This window comes from Phoca vitulina, unplaced genomic scaffold (assembly GCF_004348235.1).
Source record: "Phoca vitulina isolate PV1807 unplaced genomic scaffold, GSC_HSeal_1.0 scaffold16, whole genome shotgun sequence".
NCBI lineage: Eukaryota > Metazoa > Chordata > Mammalia > Carnivora > Phocidae > Phoca > Phoca vitulina.
In genome coordinates, this window is record NW_022589719.1 from 5185553 (window position 1) to 5208841 (window position 23289).

General features: G+C 36.3%; 1 protein-coding gene across 2 annotated transcripts in view; it reads left to right on the forward strand.

The window, feature by feature from the left end:
• Window positions 1-23289, forward strand: part of LUZP2 (leucine zipper protein 2) — a 467078-nt gene that overhangs the window by 196204 nt on the left and 247585 nt on the right. The window contains exons 2-3 of one of the 2 annotated variants that reach the window (XM_032413845.1): window positions 14954-15071; window positions 18477-18547. In XM_032413845.1, coding sequence (XP_032269736.1) covers window positions 14954-15071; window positions 18477-18547 — 189 coding nt within the window. The remainder of the gene's footprint in view (window positions 1-14953; window positions 15072-18476; window positions 18548-23289) is intronic. The other variant, XM_032413846.1, reaches the window with a different exon arrangement.

A 23289-nucleotide genomic window follows, 5' to 3' on the forward strand; every position in this document is an offset into this window, starting at 1 on the left:
TTCAGGACTGTGTTGTCATTGGGAAGGAAGGAGGTTGTTTCTTTAAATAAATCATGTCCAGCATGGCATGATGTTTGCATTATAAGGGTCATAAAGCCTTCTGTCTCACACTTTCCCCCAGGCACTTACTCAATAAATGGCAGGCATAATTATTAGCACTATTGAATTCTCTCTCACACTTCTTTTATTTTAAAAAAAGTTAAGGGACTACTTTGGGGGAAATATAATTAAAGACAAAATTTCCTCCCAACTCAGAAAACATCTCCACAAAGATAGAAGAGAAATAAAATAATTTTTTTCTTGCTGAGTAAGCATTAAAACAATACGATGTTCATGGCAGGCAGTCTGCTAGAAGTTTGCAAAGACAGAAAGAAATCTCATCCTTTTATACAGACAAGCAGATACAACCTATTCCAGGCATTTTCTCAATATACATATTAGTTTTCATGTAACAGGACTCCACAGTACCATTTTTCATACATAGTTTGTCCTAAATTAATTTGGTGTTTGGGGTGTCCACCTGCATTAGCAAATTGGCTTTACCCAAAGGAAAAATAAACTTTTTATGCTTTATGACAAGAGGTAGTTTTGTAACTGGGGGCACCAGCTAAAGTTAAGCTCCTACACTCCCACAGGAACTGGGAGTAGGGGTGCTAACTTTCTTTTTAAAAATGTTTTGACAGATCTTATTTTTTAAAGTAATCTCTACACCCAGCATGAAGCTTGAACTTACAACCCCGAGATTTAAGAGTGCCATGCTTTACTGACTGAGCCAGCCAGGTGCCCTGCTATCTTTTTTTTTTTTTTTTTTAAGTTTTTATTTAAATTCTAGTTAGTGAACATGCAGTGTAATATTAGTTTCAGGTGTATAATATAGTGATTCAACACTGCCATGCATGACCTAGTGCTCATCACAAGTATACTCCTTAATCCCTATCACCTTTTTAACCCTTCCTCCCACCCACCTCCCCTCGCCTCCCACCCATCTCCCCTCATTTTATTCTCTATAGTTAAGAGTCTGATTGTTGATGTGGCTCTCTCTCTTTTTTCCCCCATGTTCATTTGTTTCATTTCTTAAAGTGAAATCATATGGTATTTGTTTTTCTCAGACTTATTTTGCTTAGCATAATGCTTTCTAGCTCCATCCACATCGTTGCAAATGGAAGGATTTCATTATTATGGTTGGGTAATATTTCATTGTATATATATATATATATATATATATATATATATATATATATATATATATACCATATCTTCTCTATCCATTTTTCAATGGTTGGACATTGGGCTGTTTCCATAATTTGGCTATTGTAAATAATCCTGCTATAAACTTCGAGGTACATATATCCCTTTGAATTAGTATTTTTGTGTTCTTTGGGTAAATACCTTATAGTGTGATTGCTGGGTAGTTCTATTTTTAACTTTTTGAGGAACCTCCATACTGTTTTCCAGAGTGGCTGTACCAGTTTGCATTCCCACAAATAATGTAAAAGTGTTCCCCTTTGTCCACATCCTCACCAACACCTGTTGTTTCTTGTGTTGATTTTAGCCATTCTAACAGGTGCGAGGTGATATATCTCATTGTAGTTTTGATTTGCATTTCCCTGATAATCAGTGATGTAGAGCATCTTTTCACATGTTGACCATCTGTATGTCTTCTTTGGAAAAATGTGTATTCATGTTTTCTGTCCATTTTTTAATTGATTTTTCATTTTTGGGGTGTTGAGTTTTCTAAGTTCTCTATATATTTTGGATACTAACCCTTTACCGGATATGTCATTTGCAAATGTCTTCTCCCATTCAGCAGGTTGCCTTTTAGTGTTGTTATTTCCTTTACTGTGCAGAGGGGTGCTATCTTTCTTGATGATGACATTTCAAAGAGATGGTTCCCAGGTCACATGAGAAAAATATTCCTAGGTCTCAAAGCTGGCAAGTGGCTTATTTACTCTTAAGAAGAATTACATATATTTCAAAGGGGGAAAGAGCTTAAAAGTTTGCTAAAGTAAATGCTCAGAGAACGGGGAAGTTTTTTTCCTTTATTTTCAACAAGGAAAATTAAGCCTCTTATTATCAACTTTGTAAATTTTTATCAATTTGTGAAATATAATCTATTTCATAGATATGGGTGCTGAGGCTAGAGAGTTATAGTGATTTCCTAATGTCTGACTAGCTGGTTAGTGACAATATCTGGAAATCAAATTTTGATTTTCAAAATTTTATATCTAATAAATAGGCTACAATATGCATCATGACAGTGATATTTCTCTACTATTTGTCTTTTTTTTTTTCATTCTTCCCATGTTTTCAATCCAGAAAGTATTGCTTTAATAAGGGTTTTCTTTTCTAAGTATAGGCATCACGGGATTCATGCAGCATCACTGTGAGGGGTGATGGTGGATGGTGATGTCTAAGTCAATATATGTGTACTTGAATGTGTTTATTTGGGAAAATTTGGGGATTTCTTCTTATTTCTTATGTAACACTTTTGAGGTCTTTATGCACATGCACACACATGTATAATTTTATATAAAACAGCAGGTCTATCTTTTCCTTTTCTTTGTTTGCTTGTATTTTCCTTTCTTAAATTTCCTCTCCCTGCAGCCCTCCTCTGCCCTCTCATAACCTTTTTGATTTCAAATTTTTATCCTTACTAACATGATCCTATCTATATAGACACATTCAGGCACAAACATATATTTGTGCATTCACAGGGCATGATTCATTATTACTAGTGTTATATAAATGCCTCATACTTTTAATTTTTCCTCTTATTACTTAAAAGGACCTCATTGCTCTAAATGACATGTAACTTAACTCCTAAAATGATATATAGTATCATGTTGTCAAAGAAAATCAGAGCCAGACAGTAGTTAAGGCAATAAAAGCAGATTTTTATTCAGGGACTATTGCCGTTGGGGGAAAAGAGATCTCTGCATAGAACTGGGCTCAATTTTGAGTACAGCATGGACAAGTAGGGATTTATAGGTAAGGAGCGGGGTGGGGTTGATGGGTGGAAAATGACAGAGAGGAAACATCAGGGGCACAGGAGGGTTCTGGCCAACCCAGCTTGACAGGATTCTTGCTGAAAGCAGGCCAGAGTTGTCAGATATTACCTGGAGAATGGTGGAGGACGAGGAATTGGATCTGATATCCAAGATGCCCAGACACTGGAGTGGGGGTTCTGGCAACCTGATTTAGCAAGATTCCTGCCACAACTTGGTGCTATGGTCCTCACAGATGCTGAGGAACTTGACTAAAGTTTGGTCAAGGAGAGTCCTTGTCAGTGTATGGAACATAATTTATCCAGAACTCTTATTTTGTTTCCAGATATTTAGGATTAATGCTCCTTTAAATTTATGTTCTCAAGGACCAGGACTTTTATTTCTACGAATACATTATCAGATGTAGGATTGTTGGGAGAAGAGTTGTGTTTTTTTAGTTTAAAATACTCTTGCCAAAAGGCTTGCAATGCTTCAAGTTTTGACTGTATTTATATGAGAGACCCTCCTTCTCCAAAGGATACTTTTTTAGCCATCTTTTACACAGGGACACAGAATGAATTCCGCCACACATCTGCAAATGACTTTGGCTTCTTCTCTTCATTTGCAGTGGTAGACCTTGAAAGAAAAATACCATGCAAATATCCTGGTGGTCACACTGAATGTTGAGTCTGATAAAAAGAAAAGGGAAAGAGTGGCTTCAGATAATACAGAGGCCTTTTAAAAAAATAATCCATGACCTTTCTGCCAAGATTCAGAGGAGTTTCATAGTTCTCCTGAATTTCCTGAGGACAGACATTGCAAGTGTTTCCCAGGATGCAACTCCACGTGGTCACCAATTTAATATCCTGGCCAACCCAAGTAAAAGCCACTTTTATTCAGTCTGCTTGCCTATGAAATATAAGAATATACACTTTGGAACAGCTTTGACAACTGGGTGGAGAATAATTTAAATCTTTCTTCCTTTAGATGTGCTTTTGAGTTACTAATCTGACTATATATATTCCTAAAGATAGCTTTCTTGGCAATTCACAGAACAGTATATTTCCTATAGAAAGCACTTAAAAGTCCTGAGCATGGCATTTAAGAGTTTTTATATTTGAATTTTACCAATTTCTTCAGGTTTTACCCAATAGCTCAATGAGTACCCTCTATGCACTTTAGACTATGTTGCTTGCTGGTTTATAATGTATATGCACTCAGCACTTTCCTTATACATTGTCATTACTTCTATCACTCCCTCTGCTTAGGATACCTTTCCCTCTACTGCATTTAATAATTCTATGCATCAGTCAAAGCCCAACACAAATATGTTTTTTTTCCATGAAATTTTCCATGATCGTTTCCATGATCCTGTCACATTTTGTCATATGCTATCCTCATCATGATGTGTGTTCTTTTTTTTTCTATATATTACACGCTACTGGGTTAGGGATAATGTATTGCTAATGTTTTTTGCTTTTTTCCAAAGATTCCTACATGTAGGAGGAACCAAGAAAATTATTTACAGGGTTCATTTATTATAGAGACCATATAATAGGATATTTGTCATCAAAGATACCTAGGGTTGAAAACTAATCTTTTACTATCTGTGTGACCTTGGAGAAATTATTGTGAATCTGTGCTTTCTTGCTTGTGAAATGAATATAGTGTCACTTACATTTCTGGGAAATTACGAGAATTAATGACATATGTAAAATGTCTGCCACATGTCTGACATATACTTGTATATAATAAATACTGGATAGTGTTTTTTTAAGAATAAATGACAGGAAACTATGGTTATGGCTGCCATAATAAATGATTCTTTAAATGTAGGCAGAAATGCTGTAAACACATTGAATGGAAGTTTGCATTTCTGCAATTATTATTTTTGTTATATTTCTGTGGGCAAAGCAAACCTTGAGATCTCACGACACTACTCCAGATCTTTGAATTTTATGAGGCTTAAATCTGCAGGCATTGGACACACTCTGGAGGATTTTTTAATTTAAAACAAAAGCTAAAAAAACAAAGTCAAGTTGAAACATTAAAACATCACTCCATGATAAGCGTTATTTCTATCGTATTTGCATTTAGAATAAATTGAGCAATATTGGTTCTGACAGGACAGCAAAGGAGCATAAAGTGTAAGGAAGGATTCCAAGAATGATGGGGACAAGTCGCAGGAAACAAGAGCCAATTTGTAGGAGCTTCCACTGGCCCGATCTAGGATCATCATCAAATTAAATAATTATTAGTAGAAAAAGGAAGAGATACATGGTTCCAAGCACTCATTATTCTAAACAGGCTAGTGTATAATTATTCATTAAAAAATTCTATCTCTGATAATTAATTTTAAAAAATGAAGGAGTGGATAGAATATATGATATCTAAACTCGGAAAAGAAAGGAACTATATAGCTCTAAGAAGAGACTTCATGGAGAAATTGAGATGAGATAATTTTTCTATCTAGATTGACAGAGTAGGTGAAGGCACTCCGGGTTGATGTGAGAATCTTTAAATTCATTTTAATTTCAGTTTCAGTTAATTCATGCAAATGAAAATAGACAAAAATACATTTAAAGATTTTCAAGAAATATTCTTTGGTTGTTAATTAAATATAGCACACATAAGAGGAAAGATATGGAACCTGAGCAAAGAAGACAGAAGGAGAATAAAGGTCATTTCAAGCCAGAGGGCAGATGGCTTTGACCTTGACATAACAGGAGAGCACTGATATTTTAAACTGTAAGTTGATGCAAATAGAACTTTAAGGTTAGAAAGCCTGATTTGAGAACAGTGCATTAAATGGATTGAGAAGCAAAAAAAAAAAAAAAAAAAATCAATTAATATAATTTTATAAATAGATAATAAAGACTTGAGCTAGGACAGTAAGTGCAAATAAAAGTGTTCAAATATTCAGAGTTAGAGAAGAAATGGGATTGAATCAGTTGGAGAACCACTAGTGCACAAGGTGGCAAGTACTCAAAGGACTAATCTCTGAGAAATGAAGTACTAAGAAGTTAAAAACAGGGGCTATGCAATAGATTATTTAGAAATATGATCATGATCACTCTTGTATACATACTCACTTACAATATGATTTTGAATGTTTTCCCGTGAAGAAATGAAGTGTATTTCTCTGACTCTTGAATGTGCCCTGGACTTGACTTGCTTTGTGACAGATGCAATATGGCAGATGGGATGTTATACTATGTCCAAGCCTAAATCTGAAAATACTCCTTTATTTCTGCTAATTTTCTTAGCACCCTAACCAACTGGAATATGAATAAGCACAGGCTAACTCTCTGGATGATGAGGGACATACGAGACTGTGTCTTCACTTACAAACTGATAATGAGTCAACCACAGAAATATAGAGCCATTTATTTGACCAGGAAATGACCACAGAAGCAAGAGTAAGCCCAGCCTGAAGGAGCCATGCCCAGATGAGCTCAGGTCAAATTTTTGTCATTCGGAATCATGAAATAAATGAATGACAATGAAATGGACAAATTCCTAAAAATAATGGGTATTACTAATATTGACATAGGGATAGTTAGGATATCTGAACAGTCACATATCTCTTAAAGCATTAAATCTGTAAATAAAGACCTTCTCACAAAGGAAATTGCAAACCAGATGGTTTACATGTCAGTTCTACTCATTCAGGTAAGAAATACTACCAGTCTTACACAAATTCATTCAGATAATAGGAAAAGAAGGCTCACGTCCCAATTTTTTTTATGAGCTAAACATAACCTAGATATGAAGCTTTACATGGATATGACGAGAAAGGACATTATAACTAAATTTCTCCCATGAAAATAAATGTAAAAATCCTAAACAAAATATTAGCCGACTGAATCTAACAGAATTATAAATAATAAAATGATTAATTTCAGTAATGAGAGTTTGATTTAATGTAGTCATTAATCATATGTGAAATGAATCAGTGTAAATCAGCCCATTAATAGTGTAAAAGAAAAAATATATATGATCATCTCAATAGATGCATTTATGAGACCAGTTTTTCCTGTGATACTGCTACATTACAAATTACTCCAAAAGCCTGATTGATGGCTATAATAACATTTAGTTTTCAAACTCATGTTGAAGCGTCACTGGGGAGTGTCTGCTTCAGAGTATGAATCAAATTCAGGTTTACTCTCTACGTTTTCTTTTTTAAGAGGCCTGAAGTTGCAGGAGTTATCTGGGGGAATTTCTTCATGTGGCCATTAGCAGGAGAACAAGAAACTAAGCAAAATCAGACAGACAACATTTACAGTCTTCAATGTGTCATGTCCATTAACATTCTGTTGAAGTGTCACACGACCAAATGAATGGTGTGGGGGTTTCTTTCCTGCCTACATGAGCAGTATGGCCAAGGATAGGAGGAAGGAAAGAGCTGTAAGCAAATGACATACACCACAATGAAAAAAAAAAAATTAAAATATTGGACTGCATTCAAATTCCATTCATGCTTAAAACTGAAAAGATTTAGAAAACAGAAATAAAACTTTTTTTATATCTGATTTTTAAAAATTGAAAAGTTGACCAAAAACGCCTGTGGGAAATACCATATTTGTGGTCTTGAAAGCTCTTCCCCCTGCAATCTGGAATAAACAAAGAATGTATTTATCACAAATTTTATTGAATATTGTAGAAAAGTCCTTGGTCCTTGATAGCAAAGTAAGATAAGGAATTTAAATAAAAGACCTAAGGATTGAAAAAACAGAAACTATATTTTTGCAGACAATGTAATTATACATGTAAGAAAATACAAAATATTCCACAAATAATTTTTATAGTTGATTATTTGCTGAATGCAAAATCATATACAAAAATCCATGTTTTAATATGCTAGCAATATATAATTTTAAATGTTTATAATTTTAAATCTAATCAGATAAAAATATATTTCAAACATTTACAAATTTAGGTGGTACAACTCCATTGAACAACTCTGAATATAAAAGATTAATAATTTGGTCTATATTACCAATGTCTGTTCATCAAAAGACACTATTAAGAGATTGAAAATTCTTACAGCAGAAGATGTAATTATGTTTTCTATACATTTAACCACCAAAGGGCTCATGTATGGAATATATAAATACAACCCACAAATAAATAATAAACAATGGGCAAACCAATGGAGAAAAGGCAAAAGGCATGAGCAGGCATTTTATAAAAAACAATATTTAGGGTGCCTGGGTGGCTCAGTCAGTTAAGCATCTGTCTTTGGCTCAGGTCATGATCCCAGGGTCCTGGGATTGAGCCCCAGGTTGGGTTTCCTGCTCAGTGGGGAGTCTGCTTCTCCCTTTCCCTCTGCCCCTCTCTCTGCTTGTGTGCTCTCTCACTCTCTCTCTCTCAAATAAATAAAATTTTTAAAAAATCATATTTAATTATTATTTTTTGTAAAGTAGTCACTTTGAGTCACCAGTAAAATATAAATTATAGCTAAAATGAAATGCTATTGTACAACCAGTAGGGTGACTGAAAATTTATAAATACTGACAATACCATAGTATATAAGAATTTGAGGCAATTGAAATTCTTCACCTCTCCTATGATACAGCTGATTTGGAAAATTCTCTGGCAGTATTTACTGAAGCTGAAAATGTATGCTCTATAATGAAGCAATTCCTTTCTTAGTTATGTACTTGGCATACATGTATTTGTATGTTAAATACAAGGCATATGAAATATTCATAGCATTCATAATAGTCAAAAACTGGGAAAAAAGGTGTCTGTTGGCATTAGAATAGATACATTGCAATATAATTACTCATTACTATGCTAAGTAGTGGTAAAAACTAACAAACTATTTCTCCACATAATATGGAAGAGTTTCACAAACTCCATGTTGTATAAAACAAATCAACTAAAAGACATTCAGCATTTGCATAAATTTCAGACATAGGCAAGTGATTATGAAGTAATAGAAATAAAAATATTGGTTATATTTGGGGAAGAGAGTGAATGTAATAAATGGGTGAAGTCAAAGAATATCATCTAGGGTGCATGGTTCATTTTTAAAATTTCTTACATGTTCACTTCGTGAGAGTTCATGAAATGTGCCCTGGGGATTGTGTATTTCTTTTCTGCATAAGTGCTACAACTCAACAAAATTTTTATTTAAAAAAAATGACCTGAGAACAATGGTATCACCTGAAAATTACAGCAAGTATTCACATATATTTACTCACTGATGAAACATAATATAGCTATCCTAAAGCCACAAACAAATTAGCTGGTCTACTATCATTTGCTCCACTTGGCATTGTTTTGAAGGTCTTAGCCAGTATAATTAACAAAGAGAAAAAAAAATAAAAGTTATGAGAATGAAAGATGGTTGGTATTATTGAAAGAAAATATTGCTGTCCACTTGAAAAGGCCAAACAAATCAACTATGTAAGTATAACAAGTACTACGTTTGTTTAGTAAGATGTCTGGAATCAAGATCAACTTAGTAGTTTTAAAAGAAACTAGCAACATTCATGTAGGCAGTGGAATGGAAAAATCCACCCACAGTAACAGCATAAACCTAACATGAAATGAGCAAAAACTCATTGAAGTACCTTTAAAGCATTGCTGAATCATATAAAAGTCCTAGAATAATATATGAGACCATCTATCTTTGGGATTGAAAGGTACCCTTTTGTTATGTATTTCCTTAAATATAACTATAATATGAATGCAGTTTCAGTTAAATTCCCTATAGACGTTTTTTATGAAATTGACAAACTGATTATAAAATTCACTGAGAATACCAGATACAGAAAATTTATCAATAAAACTATAAATAAAAATAATAGGGGAAAAATATAGGAAATAACAAATTGTAGCACACAGCTTTAATAGTTAAACCATGATATAGTGTTGCAACAAATTCATCAATACATTAGAATAGAGGTTTCAAAACATACAGTAAAAAGGAATTTGGTACATCAGAAAATGTCATTTCAAAGTCAGTGGGGAAAGGATTGTCACAACTGTGCTAAGACAATTGGCTATGCTTATCTAAATTATATTCCCATCTTTTCATATGAAAAACACATAAATATAATATATTCCAAAATTAATTTTGTAGTTTAGCAACAATTAACTAATATATCTTCACAGCCACTTTTAAAGAACAGTATTGGGATGGAGAAGGTCTATTTGTGCAAGAGCAATACAGACACCATAAAGGAAAAGATTTATCTCCATATTCAAAAGAAATTGAGGAGTTAGTAAATGTAAAAACCTGTAACAGACTTGGACAATATTTTCACCATAATGACAGTTAAAAACCTTACTGGACAGGAGCTTCTATAAATCAATAGATTAAATAACTGTACGGGTTGAGTTGTATCCCCCAAAATTCATATGTTGAAGTCCTCCCCTGCCCCCAGTACCTTAGATGTAACATCATCTGAGGATGGGTGTTTATAGAAGCTACCATGTTAAAATAGGTTTCTAGAGTGGGCTCTAAACTAATATGAGTGGAATCCTTATGAAAAGGGAAGATTAGGGGCGCCTGGGTGGCTCAGTTGTTAAGCGTCTGCCTTTGGCTCAGGTCATCATGCCGGGGTCCTGGGATCGAGTCCCACATCGGGCTCCCCCCCCCCCCCGTCAAATACATAAATAAAATCTTTAAAAAAAGAAGAGAAGATTAGTCACAGAGTCACCCATAGAAGACGATGTAAAGACACATAGGGAAAAGATATGATCCGCAAGCCACAAGAGAGAGACGTGGGACAGAATTTTCCCTCACAGGCCTCATAAGGAATCAACTCTACCAACAGCTTGATTCTGAGTTTCTAGCCTCTAGAATTGTGAGACAACAAATTTCTGTTGCTTGAGCCACTCATTCTGTGATAGCAGCCCCAGCAAGCCAGTACAATAACGGACCCAAAATACGAATGGGTAGAAGGCATACACAGATAATTCCTAAGGGCAGAAATGCAAGTACTAGTGAAAGTTAGGAAAACACAATCAGTCTTCCCAATAAAGTGATTGAAAATTCTGTCTTAAAGAAGGTATCATTTTTTCCCTCATGCCACTAACATAATGATGTAAAGGAGGAAAACAATTTCCAGTTCAGGTGCATGTGTTGAGAATAGCAGAATACTATACTGATAATAGAAGTATAGACTCAAATATGTCAAAGGAAGGCAATTTACTAGTACCTATAAAAATTAACATGTTAGTTCTAGAGCAAAACATTTCCATTTCTAGGGATAGATGTCACAGAAATTTTCAAGAAAATATATTTGTACCCACATATGTGGATTTCATTACTTTTAAGAGAGAAAGAAAAACTGAAAACACCCTCAATGTCCAACGGTAAAATATATTAAAGTATAAGCACATGGATTTTAATATGTGTAAACATGGAAAGAGCTCAGAGACGTACAAGGCAGTTGCAGAATACAACCATAGGAGGATCATATACATATTAATATATATATGTATGTATGTTATGGGGAAAAATAACATGAATTGGGGTAAATATGCACCCGTTCGCAAATGCAAGAGAATGTGGTAAAATGCTAACCAGTGCTTCTATTAATGTTACTTTAACAGAGTAACCTGGTTTCCCCTTTTATTAGAAACTTGAATGGTTGAATCTAGAGTGGTGCTGTTAATTAACACTTTGACTATATTTCCCTGATAAATTATATCCTTTTTGTGGCTCTCGGTGTACTTACCAGAACAAAAGAGGGATTTAAACTCGTTCTCCTTTCCTTTTTTTAAACTTTTTTTTTATTTTACTATGTTATGGTAATCACCATACATTACATCATTAGTTTTTGATGTAGTGTTCCATGATTCATTATTTGCATATAACACCCAATGCTCCATTCAGTACGCGCCCTCTTTAATACCCATCACCAGGCTAACCCATCCCCCCACCCCCCTCCCCTCTAGAACTTTCAGTTTGTTTCTCAGAGTCCATAGTCTCTCATGGTTCGTCTCCCCCTCCGATTCCCCCCCTTCATTTTTCCTTTCCTGCTATCTTCTTCTTCTTCTTCTTCTTCTTCTTTTTTTTTTTTTTTTTTACATATAATGGTTCTCCTTTCCTAATGAATTTATTTGAAGGCCAAATACGGTGATAGGATTAAAAGATGATTGTAAATAATAATACAATTTTACTTAATGGAAAATAATAAATGGCAAAAAAATTTCAATACCAAAACACATATATATTGGTGCAAGAAGAAGTCATAGATAATACATTCTGCAACGGCAGAGTGAACATTTAACTGTTACAAACTCCTAGTCAAGTCACTGTGTTCTTCCAGAATACTGGCCAAGACACTGGACTCTGAAGGCTGACTGATCTACCACATCCTTAACAGAAATCTGTTCTGGGAAGTTACCATCCCTGTAGCTCAATTTCTTCAACTGTAATATGGGATTAAGACCAGTGCTTATCTGACAGAGTTGTTCTGCAGATTAAATGAATAAATACATATAACACCATCTTGCATATAATACATCGTCAGTGCATGAGTTACCTAACATTGTTATTTATTCTGGTCACTTGAGATAATTTTGGAGGTGTGTTTATTGTCACAAACATTCAGGTGAAACAAACTGGGATAGAAACTAAAGCTGAATAATTAGAAATAGATGACCATGGGCCTTGCCACTCATTATTTGACTTTGCTAGTGAGACCAAGAGGAAATGGTGGGGCACGCTATTCATTAGTGAAAATCTCCGGGCCAGGGAGAAATACTGAGGTTCTTAACAGGGGAGCATTCCAGTTTCCTTCAAACAAGAATATAAACAGTGCTAGAAAACAACAGTTAAGAAATGGGGCGGGGTGGGGGGAAGCAAAGAATTGTATTAGAAACCTATTGTAGATGGCATGCATTTAGTAATCATCACTATGGTCATTGGTAGACCCAGTTCCTTTATAATTCTGTAGTAAAGACTGAAAATTCATCAAATTTCTCAGTAACAGCATTTTTTAAATATTTTACAAATTAACATACTATGGGTTCAAAACTCTACATAAGTTGCTCCTTTATTTTTTTTTAATTTTATTTATTTGAGAGAGAGAGCGAGCAGGAGCAGGGGCAGAGTTAGAACGAGAAGCAGACTCCCCACTGAGCAGGGAGCCCGACATGGGGCTCCATCCCAGGACCCTGGGAACATGCCCTGAGCCGAAGGCAGACGCTTAACCGACTGAGCCACCCAGGCACCCCAAGTCGCTCCTTATGTATTAAATATTGCATTTTATAGATTAAAAAAACTAAAAAGTTAGAGCCATTTTCTTACAAGTTTAGAAATGAACTTGTCAACCTAACTTAGTGATAAAAAACTATTCTTCCCATGACTTCTCTCTCAGTAAAGGGCTCTGTCCAACAGTTGCTTCATCCAGAAACATGGCACCATTAATAACCAGCACCCTGACACTCTTTCCCCATAACAGACAAAAGACATTTGAAAGAATGTTATGTATTATTGATTCAATTTTGCATGTTTTGCTGAAATCAGTCCAAGCTTCACTGTCTCTGCAGTTTCTAATCTAATTTAGGCCACCACAACCTTTTCCCTGACTATTGCCATGGTAAGTTCCTTACCAGCCTCCCTTTCTCCAAGTCCACCCCCCACCGCCCCACCGCCCCACCGCCCCCCACCCTCTAGTTCACTCTCCAGTTTTTAGCCAGGGAAATCTTTACAAAACATAAATCCAACCACATTACTCCCTGTTTAGTTACTTACACCTATTTTCCAAACAATTGTCAAAACTCCCCTGTCACTTAAGTGTGTTGCATCTGTTTGCTCATGCTGTCCATACCCTCATTTTAGCAGTAAATCCTGACCACCCCCTCCCATTAGGACTCCAATCTTCTGATATATAGTCACTTTTAAAAAATTCAATGAGCTCATTTTTATTAGTATTTACACGTACCTTCCCCTTTCATATAGCTAATTTCTAATTCTCTTTCCCAGAGTACCTTATATATTATATTACTTTTTCCAGGAAGTCTTCCATACATGGAGCAACTCTCCTATGTACTCCAGTTGATCATTTTAACCTCCCCCTATCAGTTGCCCTGACAACCATCATTTTCCTTGTCTACATTTTCCCTACACACACACACACACACACACACACACACACACACACACACTTGCACACTTGCCATAACATACATAAATATACACAAACACATCCTATTTGCTCATACATTACTTGAATAGGATCTTAGGGTAGTAACTTGATCCTTCTGAGCTCAATTCTTTTATGTCTACAAAATGAGAATTACAATACGGTCTTACAAAGACCATATGAGAAAAGTAAGAAAAAAATACACATAGATGATATGGCGTTAAATAAGTCTTTCCTTCATGAAAATTGTTAAGTCTGTTCAAATTTTACTCAAATTACTGTATTTATTTACTGATTTTATAGATAATTTGTTTCTTCCATTACCTCTTTAATAGCAATAGAAATTCTTAGACATGTTTCGGAAGGGCTGTCTTTTCTATGGACTTCCTTCCCTACCTACCAGAGATGAAGCAAGACCCCTATGTTCTGCCCTGGCTGTACCCCCAAGTATGTCTCCCCAGTGTCAGAACCTATGTATTTGAAATACTTTGGTTCAAATCATATCTTCTGCTATAAAATGTCAAAGACCTTAGGAAAAAGAATGGTGATGTCATGGAAAATATCTGTTTTCCAAGAGGTACCTGATAAACTATCTTAAGCCTATCAAAGATAGTATAGTTCTGGAAATTCTCTGTAGCCTAGAGAGCCCTCAATTAAAAAAATAAAACCTTTGTTATAAGACTGGTTTTCAGTTTTCTCCTTTTAGGTGAAAGAGGAAAACAAAACATCCTAGTAATTAAGGTTTCAGTTAATCTAGATTTTGCTTGAAATGCAAGGGCCTGTGATTGTATTTAAAGAGGCTGAAGCCCCGTGGAAGCTTTTGAGGGGCTCTCATGCGATTTTTTTCTGTGTTAGACAGGACTATGAAGAGCTAGAAAAGCAGCTGAAAGAAGTCTTTAGGGAACGAAGCAACATCCTCCATCAGCTGACAAAGACATCAAGAGAACTTGGTGGAATTAAAGTCAACTTTCAGGTGAGATGAAAACTAATTTTCCTGGCAGCAAAGGCTGAGGAGTCACTCGGTTTGTCTCGGTAGATTAACATTAAAGACTCCTGCATTTTTTACCAGTTTTGAATATGGTTCTGGGTTTGACCAGAGGATTTATTTATTATCATATGAGCTTTGAAAAGAAATGTCATTTGAAATGCAGTCTGGGCATCTGTGGTTTGCAAATTTAGAAAGGAGAAAATTATGTGCTTGGCAAGGCCATCAGTCTCTCATAGCTTCTAAGATCAATTTGACCCCTGTGTTTTTTATATTATAAAATGATGAAAACTAATTATGACCAAGAGTTGAATGAATATAGGAATGATCTCTAGAAGAGAATCTTAAATTCCACAAAGGAGAATACTCAAGATTCTTTAATAATCCTCATTACTAAAATGAGAAAATGTCTTAGAAAGGCAAGAGTCATCTATGAAAATGTATTAATACTCAGTGAAATCTCCATCAAAAGCCAAAGACAAGATCTATATCTGATAAGAAAAATTTTCTGAAATATCGGATATTTTGGTATTTGATTGAAAACTGAATTTTTTGAGGACATAATTTTAATTTTCATAATCTATCTGTGAGAAAGATACTATTAATGTGTTTTTTTTTCTTGTTATACATGAGGGATTATGCTTAGAAAAGATAAGTTATTTTTGAATGTCACAAGGGAAGCCAGAGTTTAAATACAGAGCCTGTGTATTAGTTACTGCACAAAACTATGTTTCTGAACCATGTGGAGTCAGTGTTGTCCTTAGCTTTCTGTTCCTTGAAGATGATGATGATGATGATGAAGATGATGATGATGATGGTATCCATAGCCACGACAGCTTACTGAACATGGTCAAGGTCTTGCGTTAGGTATTCTTTGTACAATCTTTATTTTTTACATGAAAACTGTGCTATGGTTATTAGTAGTTTCATCTTGTTGGTGAGAAAACAAGACTTAGAGAAGGGTTAAGAAACTATAGAGGACACAGAGAGAGTTCGGTGGCAGAGCAGCTATAGGAGCCCAGTGCCCCAGCTCTTGTTCTAGAAGTTATGTTACAACTCGAACATAAAAATAAGAGCAGAAAAACCACCCCATACTCCATTAGAACACAGAGACAGGTAGCAGGGTAAGGACAGTGCTACGGTGGAAGAATATACAGAACGTCAGGGAAGCCCTAACTCGGATGAAAGGGGGACTAAGTGAATTTTTGGAGGAAGCTGATCCCAGAGTTGCACCTTATCATTAAGTAGAAATTCGCCAGCTGAGGCTGCAAATGTTCAGTACACTTGCACCTTCTCAGGGGGATGGAACACCTGACGCTTTGAAACTGTTTCATGCATATGGTGAGATGCCCATGTGTGACCAGGACACTCGTCTCTATACAGGGAGCCTAAGTTAAGACACCCAATCACAATCTGGAAAATTGCTTGATAACAATGTATAATTTCATAGAATCATGTTTCTTAAAAGGGTAACAATTGTACTACTGAATGTAGTTGCAATTTTTAAAATGCCTTTCTTTTTCCATTTCCTGTCAGCCAGTGTGCAAGGTATTTTTCATTTTTGATCTCATTAAATCCTCTTAGCAACCTCTTCACAAAATTTTACTCATAAAATGAGGAAACAAGACTCAAATAGGCCAAGGAAGTGCCCAGTCATTCATCTAATAAATACTGATTCTAGGTTTTAAACTCATAGTGATTAAACATAGCCCATTCTACATTTTTCCCCCAGTGGGACTTCATGACGACAGGAGCTTTGAAAGTCTTGTTATAGTCTTCTCTGTAACCATAGTCCCTGGATGGGATGGTAACGGATGGTAACGCAGGTCGGCCAAGAAGCATTATGTTGATTAATTAGTAGGTGTCTCAACCTTTAGCATCCTTAAAGGAACCAAGAATAATTTCCAAGTATACCTCACTTCCCTGGACATTCCTGGGTAAATAATAAGGACACTTTGGCTCTTCTACTGAGATATACTTTGCTGACTCCTGTCTGTATCTACCCTTTCCGTTTCTGCATCTCATGTTCTTTTCCATTTGTTTGTTTTTTTATTTTAAGTTCCTTGAAAACAGTCATCTGCTTGATCCTGGTTTCCTTCAGAATGCCCAGAATATAGGATATGGTCAATAAATGAGTAAGCATATTATATTGCACTTTTCATCAAGTGTTTTTCCACATCTGTTTTGTCCTCTGAGTTTTCCAGTAACTGTCTAAAGTAGACGCTTCAAAAATCTCATCCCGGTTTTTCACCTAAGGAAGTCAAAGGGCAGATTTTGTGACCTGCTCCAGGCTGTAGATATGGGGCTTGATCCCAGGACCCTGGGATCATGACCTTCGCCGAAGGCAGACGCTTAACCAACTAACTGAGCCACCCAGGCACCCGGAAAGAAGTTTCTCTTATGCAGCCCATCACATCCCAATCAGACTACTGATTTTGCTATATGAAAATTGCCTGATTTTAGCATTAGACTATAAAATTTGTGAAGGCAGACACTATGCCTCTGCACAGGACTTTGCATAATTCATGATAGATATTTGTTAAATAGATATTAAGTAAACAAAGTATTTGCCATTCCTAAGATTGTCAGTTTTCTGCCTGCCACCACTGCTCTTCCCGCAAACAGTATCACTGCTCCTCAGTTTCAGCTTCTAATAGGTTACCCTGGTAAATAGTTTATTGAGTATAAATAAGAAAGTTCTTAGGGAAGACTTAATGGGACAGATTCTGTAATGAGAATAGCTCAGTGGGCTTTTCTGCTTGAAGTCACGGTCTGTGGATGTTGAATTTGCCAGAGTAAATAAACACTAATGACTGAGGTGGTACTTTATTTTTTTTCCCCTTAATACCCTATCTTGTCAGAGCAGTTACAATTTTACATAGCCCTAGTTTTTCTGTGTAGTCTGCTGCATTACTCATTAATAATAAATAGACAAGACCAAAGAGGTACATGCTTTTGGGCTGCTTTGATCTTGAATTATGTTATTACTTAGCTGATTCAGAGAGGTCTTTTATGTCCGTTTGAATTTGTAGAAACTATGCCAGAGCTGTTTTGACATGCCTGCAGAGAACACAATGAAACTTCAGCTGGAGAGCAGAAGATGTGTTTTATACTGACTTGTAAAGAGACCTAGATATTGGAGAGCATTTTCCCCTCCATCGAACCTCTAAAGGCTGAGACTCGGCTTATTCCCTTTCACCCCTGGGTAGCACCTGTGCTTGGTGTCGTAAATCCCCGTGTGCATCCTTAGAGCCATGAGGATCACTGTGGCCTCATTTGCATATTCTTGTTTCAGGGCCTAAGAGCAGTCACAGCTGTGCCATAGAGACAAAAGTAAAGTGAGCCTCAATTTATCACTTGAATAAGATTTTCTTTTCCCACTTTTCTTATCAGTCTTTGAAAAATGATGAGAAATCTTCCAAAACTGATGTTGAGAAGCTTCTGGAAATAGGTCAGAGACAAAGGTAAGACTGCGCTTTCTTTTCATTTTCTCGGTTCTTTTTTTCCCCAGAGTGTCAAACTCCATTCAGAAATTTCACAAAAATCAGGTCATTCTAAATGCATTAATTCACTTATCTTCTTACTTACACTTGAAGGCATCAGAATCTTATTGAAATGCAGGTTTGTATACAGTAAATCTATGGTGGGGCTGGAAATTGTGCATAGTGATCGTGATGCTATGCTGCTTTGTCTGCAGATCACAGAATGTTTATGGATCTGTAGTATTTTCCCCTATTATCCTAGGAAGATAGACCCTGAGAAGTCTGCCCATCAATAGACAGATGCAATAACACTAATCTCAGTGGGCCATATGTAATAGTATCAAAACTTGATCCTGGTGGTAATGGTGGGGGTGGTGACGAATGGGGTAATGTTACCAACAATATGAGTAGAATTAGTGTAATCTTATTAGTGTTGGATTGTGTTTTTTTGAAGACAGTGTATTGTGCGATAGATTTCTATGCAGTATAAAAAGCTATATGATTTGAAATTGCCTCTCAAAGGAAAAAAAAAGCTGTTTTAAGGTAGAAACAAGCTAGCATTTTTTATACACTTATTAGAGGCTCTGTCAGATGCTTTATATCTATTTTCCCATTTGACCCTCACAATTAGCTTTTAAAGTAGATATGATTATCACTATTTAATAGATAGGAAGTTGTTCAGAGGGCTTAAATGAGTTGATGAGAGTTGTGTAAGTGGAATTTGCTCTGCGGTGTCTTACCCAGTAGCCACACCCGTTCATGTTAGTTCACTGATCACAAAGCATTAAGCTGCTAAAAAGCTTAAGCACACTATGCTATGTAGTCCTTTCTTGCTGCCTTGTATCTTCTCCACTGCCCTCGCCTTTTGACCCAGAAACCTATCATTGATGTGTGTTTGGATCAAGCTGATGACACATTAGAAATATCAAACTGAGTGTCCTGTATTGACTCTTTTTATTATTTAAATGAAATTATTATTTCTTGAACATGAAATTCTCTTCAAAGTTCAGTATTAAAGAGCTTGCATAAAATATTGTCCAAACATCTTCCCCAAAATAGATCATTTTAAGTGATTTTATTGGTTTGAAATAAAGCACCTATGTTCAATGTTACACAAGTATCCCTGGTTCATTGAATTAGTGTCGGAGAATTATAAACCGCATTTCAAATAGAAATAACTAGTCAAAATGAACCAAGAGACACTGAAAATGATGACTTTTTGTAGAGCATTCCATGGCAGGAGAGGATAATAAAATCAGAATGGAAGTGTCTTCCGCACGACAGATGCACAGCTCCACTGAGCAGGTTGCCGTGACCGAGGAAGACCGAGTGAGTTAGGGCCGATCAGCAAATGAAGCTGTATATGTGTATGACCAGAACCAGAGAGAAAAACTTCTAAATCTTGGTCCAGAATGGACTTCAGCCACTAGCAGTAGAGAACCCATTTTAGGTAGTTCTGTAAGAGCATGACATAAAGTATTTTAGGAGGATTACTCTGCAAACATTGTTCAGTGTGGAGGGAAAGGTTGAGGAAAGCTGGCTTGGAGGACAGGACAGGGTGATCTCAGCAGTGAGAACCATGGAGTGAAAGAGGAATCAAGTCTGTCTTCACTGCTGTGGAGACGCAGATGAGGAGACAGGCTTGTGCATGATGTGGATAAGGAAAAGCCTATTCGTTTAGTTTGCTGATACCATCCTAAAATCTGTTTAGCTGTTTCTACATGACACACAAAATATCCAGAGAAACAAGAAAAAAAAAAAAAAACATGGTTAGGATTATTAAGAATTTCAGATTATCATCTACACATTTGGTATGGTATACAAACTACCAGATGTTGGGCCAAGTCTTTCAATGAAAGGACGGAATGGAGCAGATATTTTGATATCACGATTTTAATGTTTTATCCAGAATTTGAAAACTTGTTTATTTTTTATTTTTTTTAAGATTTTGTTTATTTAAATGACAGAGAGAGAGAGACAATGAGAGAGGGAACACAAGCAGGGGGAGAGGGAGAGGAAGAAGCAGGCTCCCCGCTGAGCAGGGAGCCCAATGCGGGGCTCGATCCCAGGCCCCTGGGATCATGAACTGAGCCAAAGGCAGACGCTTAACAACTGAGCCACCCAGGCACCCCCAGAATTTGAAAATTTGTTTAAAATGTGTAACTTGTATAATGCACACAAAGTCAAAATAGAAAATTCAGTAAATTCTAATAATAGGTAATTTCTCAAAAGGATATGACATTTGATATATTAATTTTTGTTGATTACTTAGAAAGAGATATATAAAAATCATGGTTACCTGAAGGTGAAGCAGGCTGTGTATCTCATTTTGAAAAGAAGAGATACTAATAAACCATAAAAGAAAAAGAATATTATTTTGAAATATAAAAAAATATTGACTAATTGCAAATTTAGAAGTATTATCTGAGTCTGAAACAGTGCACTGTGTTGTAGATGCCATTTGGCTGTACATCCCGCTCTTAATAACCCCTCGTCCTCTGGGATGCTTGCCATCTGACACTTACCTGCAGGAGTGGTCTCAAGAAGTCATGCTTATTTTATATGACTCCAACATCACTCAACAGTTAATAGGCTCAGAGGTGATCACCAAGACAAAACCAAATCAGTTAGAATTTCCCTCTTGGAATTGTAACCAAGAGACATCTAATCAGTCTCCCTGTGTAGCTGGAACCAGACTGTAAGTAAGTAAACTCAGAGGTTATGGGGTGGCCATATACAACCATGCAGAGAGAGCAAAGAATGCCTTTCTGTTGAGACTGAGAAAGGAGTGTGTGTGCATATTTTTGTGTGCGCACGTGGGTGGGAGAGAGCGAGCAAGCACAAAATGTTGTGTTGACTCTTGAGTGTTACATTTTCAGAAATATTTCGACAGCCTAGATAATATTCATAGCAGAGGACCAGATCTAAACCATACCATATGAGGAGGAAGAGTGTGTACCCACAAAATGGAGACTTGGGGGATAGGAGGGTAACCTAAAGTGTCTGAAAACTTAGAAAAAAGTGATAAGACATTTTATTCCCGGGCGCCTGGGTGGCTCAGTTGGTTAAGCGACTGCCTTCGGCTCAGGTCATGATCCTGGAGTCCCGGGATCGAGTCCCGCATCGGGCTCCCTGCTTGGCAGGGAGTCTGCTTCTCCCTCTGACCCTCCTCCCTCTCATGCTCTCTGTCTCATTCTCTCTCTCTCAAATAAATAAATAAAATCTTAAAAAAAAAAGACATTTTATTCCCTATGGTGGTTGGTGGATGGAGATTCCTAGAAGGCAGTTTTAGACTCTGTGTACCAAAGGATTGTAAAATATCATGTTCTCTGAAAACAAAAAGAATATGCGGGATAGTGGCAAGTGGTCCATCTTAGATGTTTTTATAATACAAGTTGGTAACCACTTGAAAAAAATGCCTTCCTGTAGTGTGATTTGGGTGAGTGTGTTTTTTATATTTATAATTTGATATGAAGATGTATGAAGCAGCTGCCCTTTCAAATCCCTTGTAACGAAATTCTGTGCAGAAATGTGCTCAACACTGAGCAGCCTATCATAGGTGTCAGTGGGGCCCACCAGTTCTTTAGAATTGAAGACTCAGCTCAGTATCCCAAATAGGACCCTAGAGTAGTAGCAGTAGTTGGGGTAAATCCCTGTTGGTGGAGGGGGCCCATGAGCGAGTCAGGAGTCCTCTCTCATAGGAGTATAACTTAGCAAGACTGTTGGTGGAGGGGGCCCATGAGCAAGTTCATAGGAGTATAACTTAGCAAGACTGTGAGGCAGAGATTGGGGGCACCTAAAGCAGGAGAGCAGTGAGAATGTGTAGCAATAAGCCTGGAAGGCAAAAGAGGATATAGAGACGTTCAGAAGGTTCAAAAGATCATATTTACCGTTCTGATAGCTTGCCTTGACGTGAAAATGTGCAGCATCCTCTCCCTTCTCCAGTGTTTGTTAACAACCTTAACAGTTTATTTTTGTTGTGTTCCCTACATTGCCTATAGATGTCAGGATGTGGGAATTTTTGATACACATACACACATACACACACACTCATTTTTATTTTTATAAAATATATAGTATTTCATAGTTTAATTAAAAAATCTGTATCATTTAATAAAATGATAATTTTAAACTTCATAAATAATCATAAAATGATAATCATTATAAAATCTTACTATAATTTTTTAGTTAGAAATACAATAGTTTGTGTTTTCATTCAGTGCTTGTGGAAGATCTGAGTGGTAGGGATAGCATGTAGATCCTTCCATCCTTCCCTCCCTTCTTTCTTCCCCTCCTTTTTCTCTCTCTCTCCATAAAGGTAGTGTAATGACTCTAGAGTTTGAACACGTAGGCTCTAGAACACAATTTCACTACCTTTCTCTGTTTCGGTTTTCTCTCTGTAGTATTATGTCATCGTGTGAACCTTCTAAGAGTGTCCGATGCATTGTAAGCCTATAACATATGTAGACATTACTATTACATTATATTATGCCACAAATGCTCTTTGTGGAAAATAGCAGAAAGAATGATAGAAGTCTAAATTTAAGTGTCCACATGTGAAACAATCCTGATAAGTGATACCTATTTGAGGAAGGAATGGAAGCTGAGTCTTAAGTCCGCTCTAAGCAAAAGCATGTCACAAGCTTCACGTGGGCAAACATAAACCATCACCACAGTGACTGTAATTATTTTATAACTTGTTCCAATTATAGTTTGCCTTGACA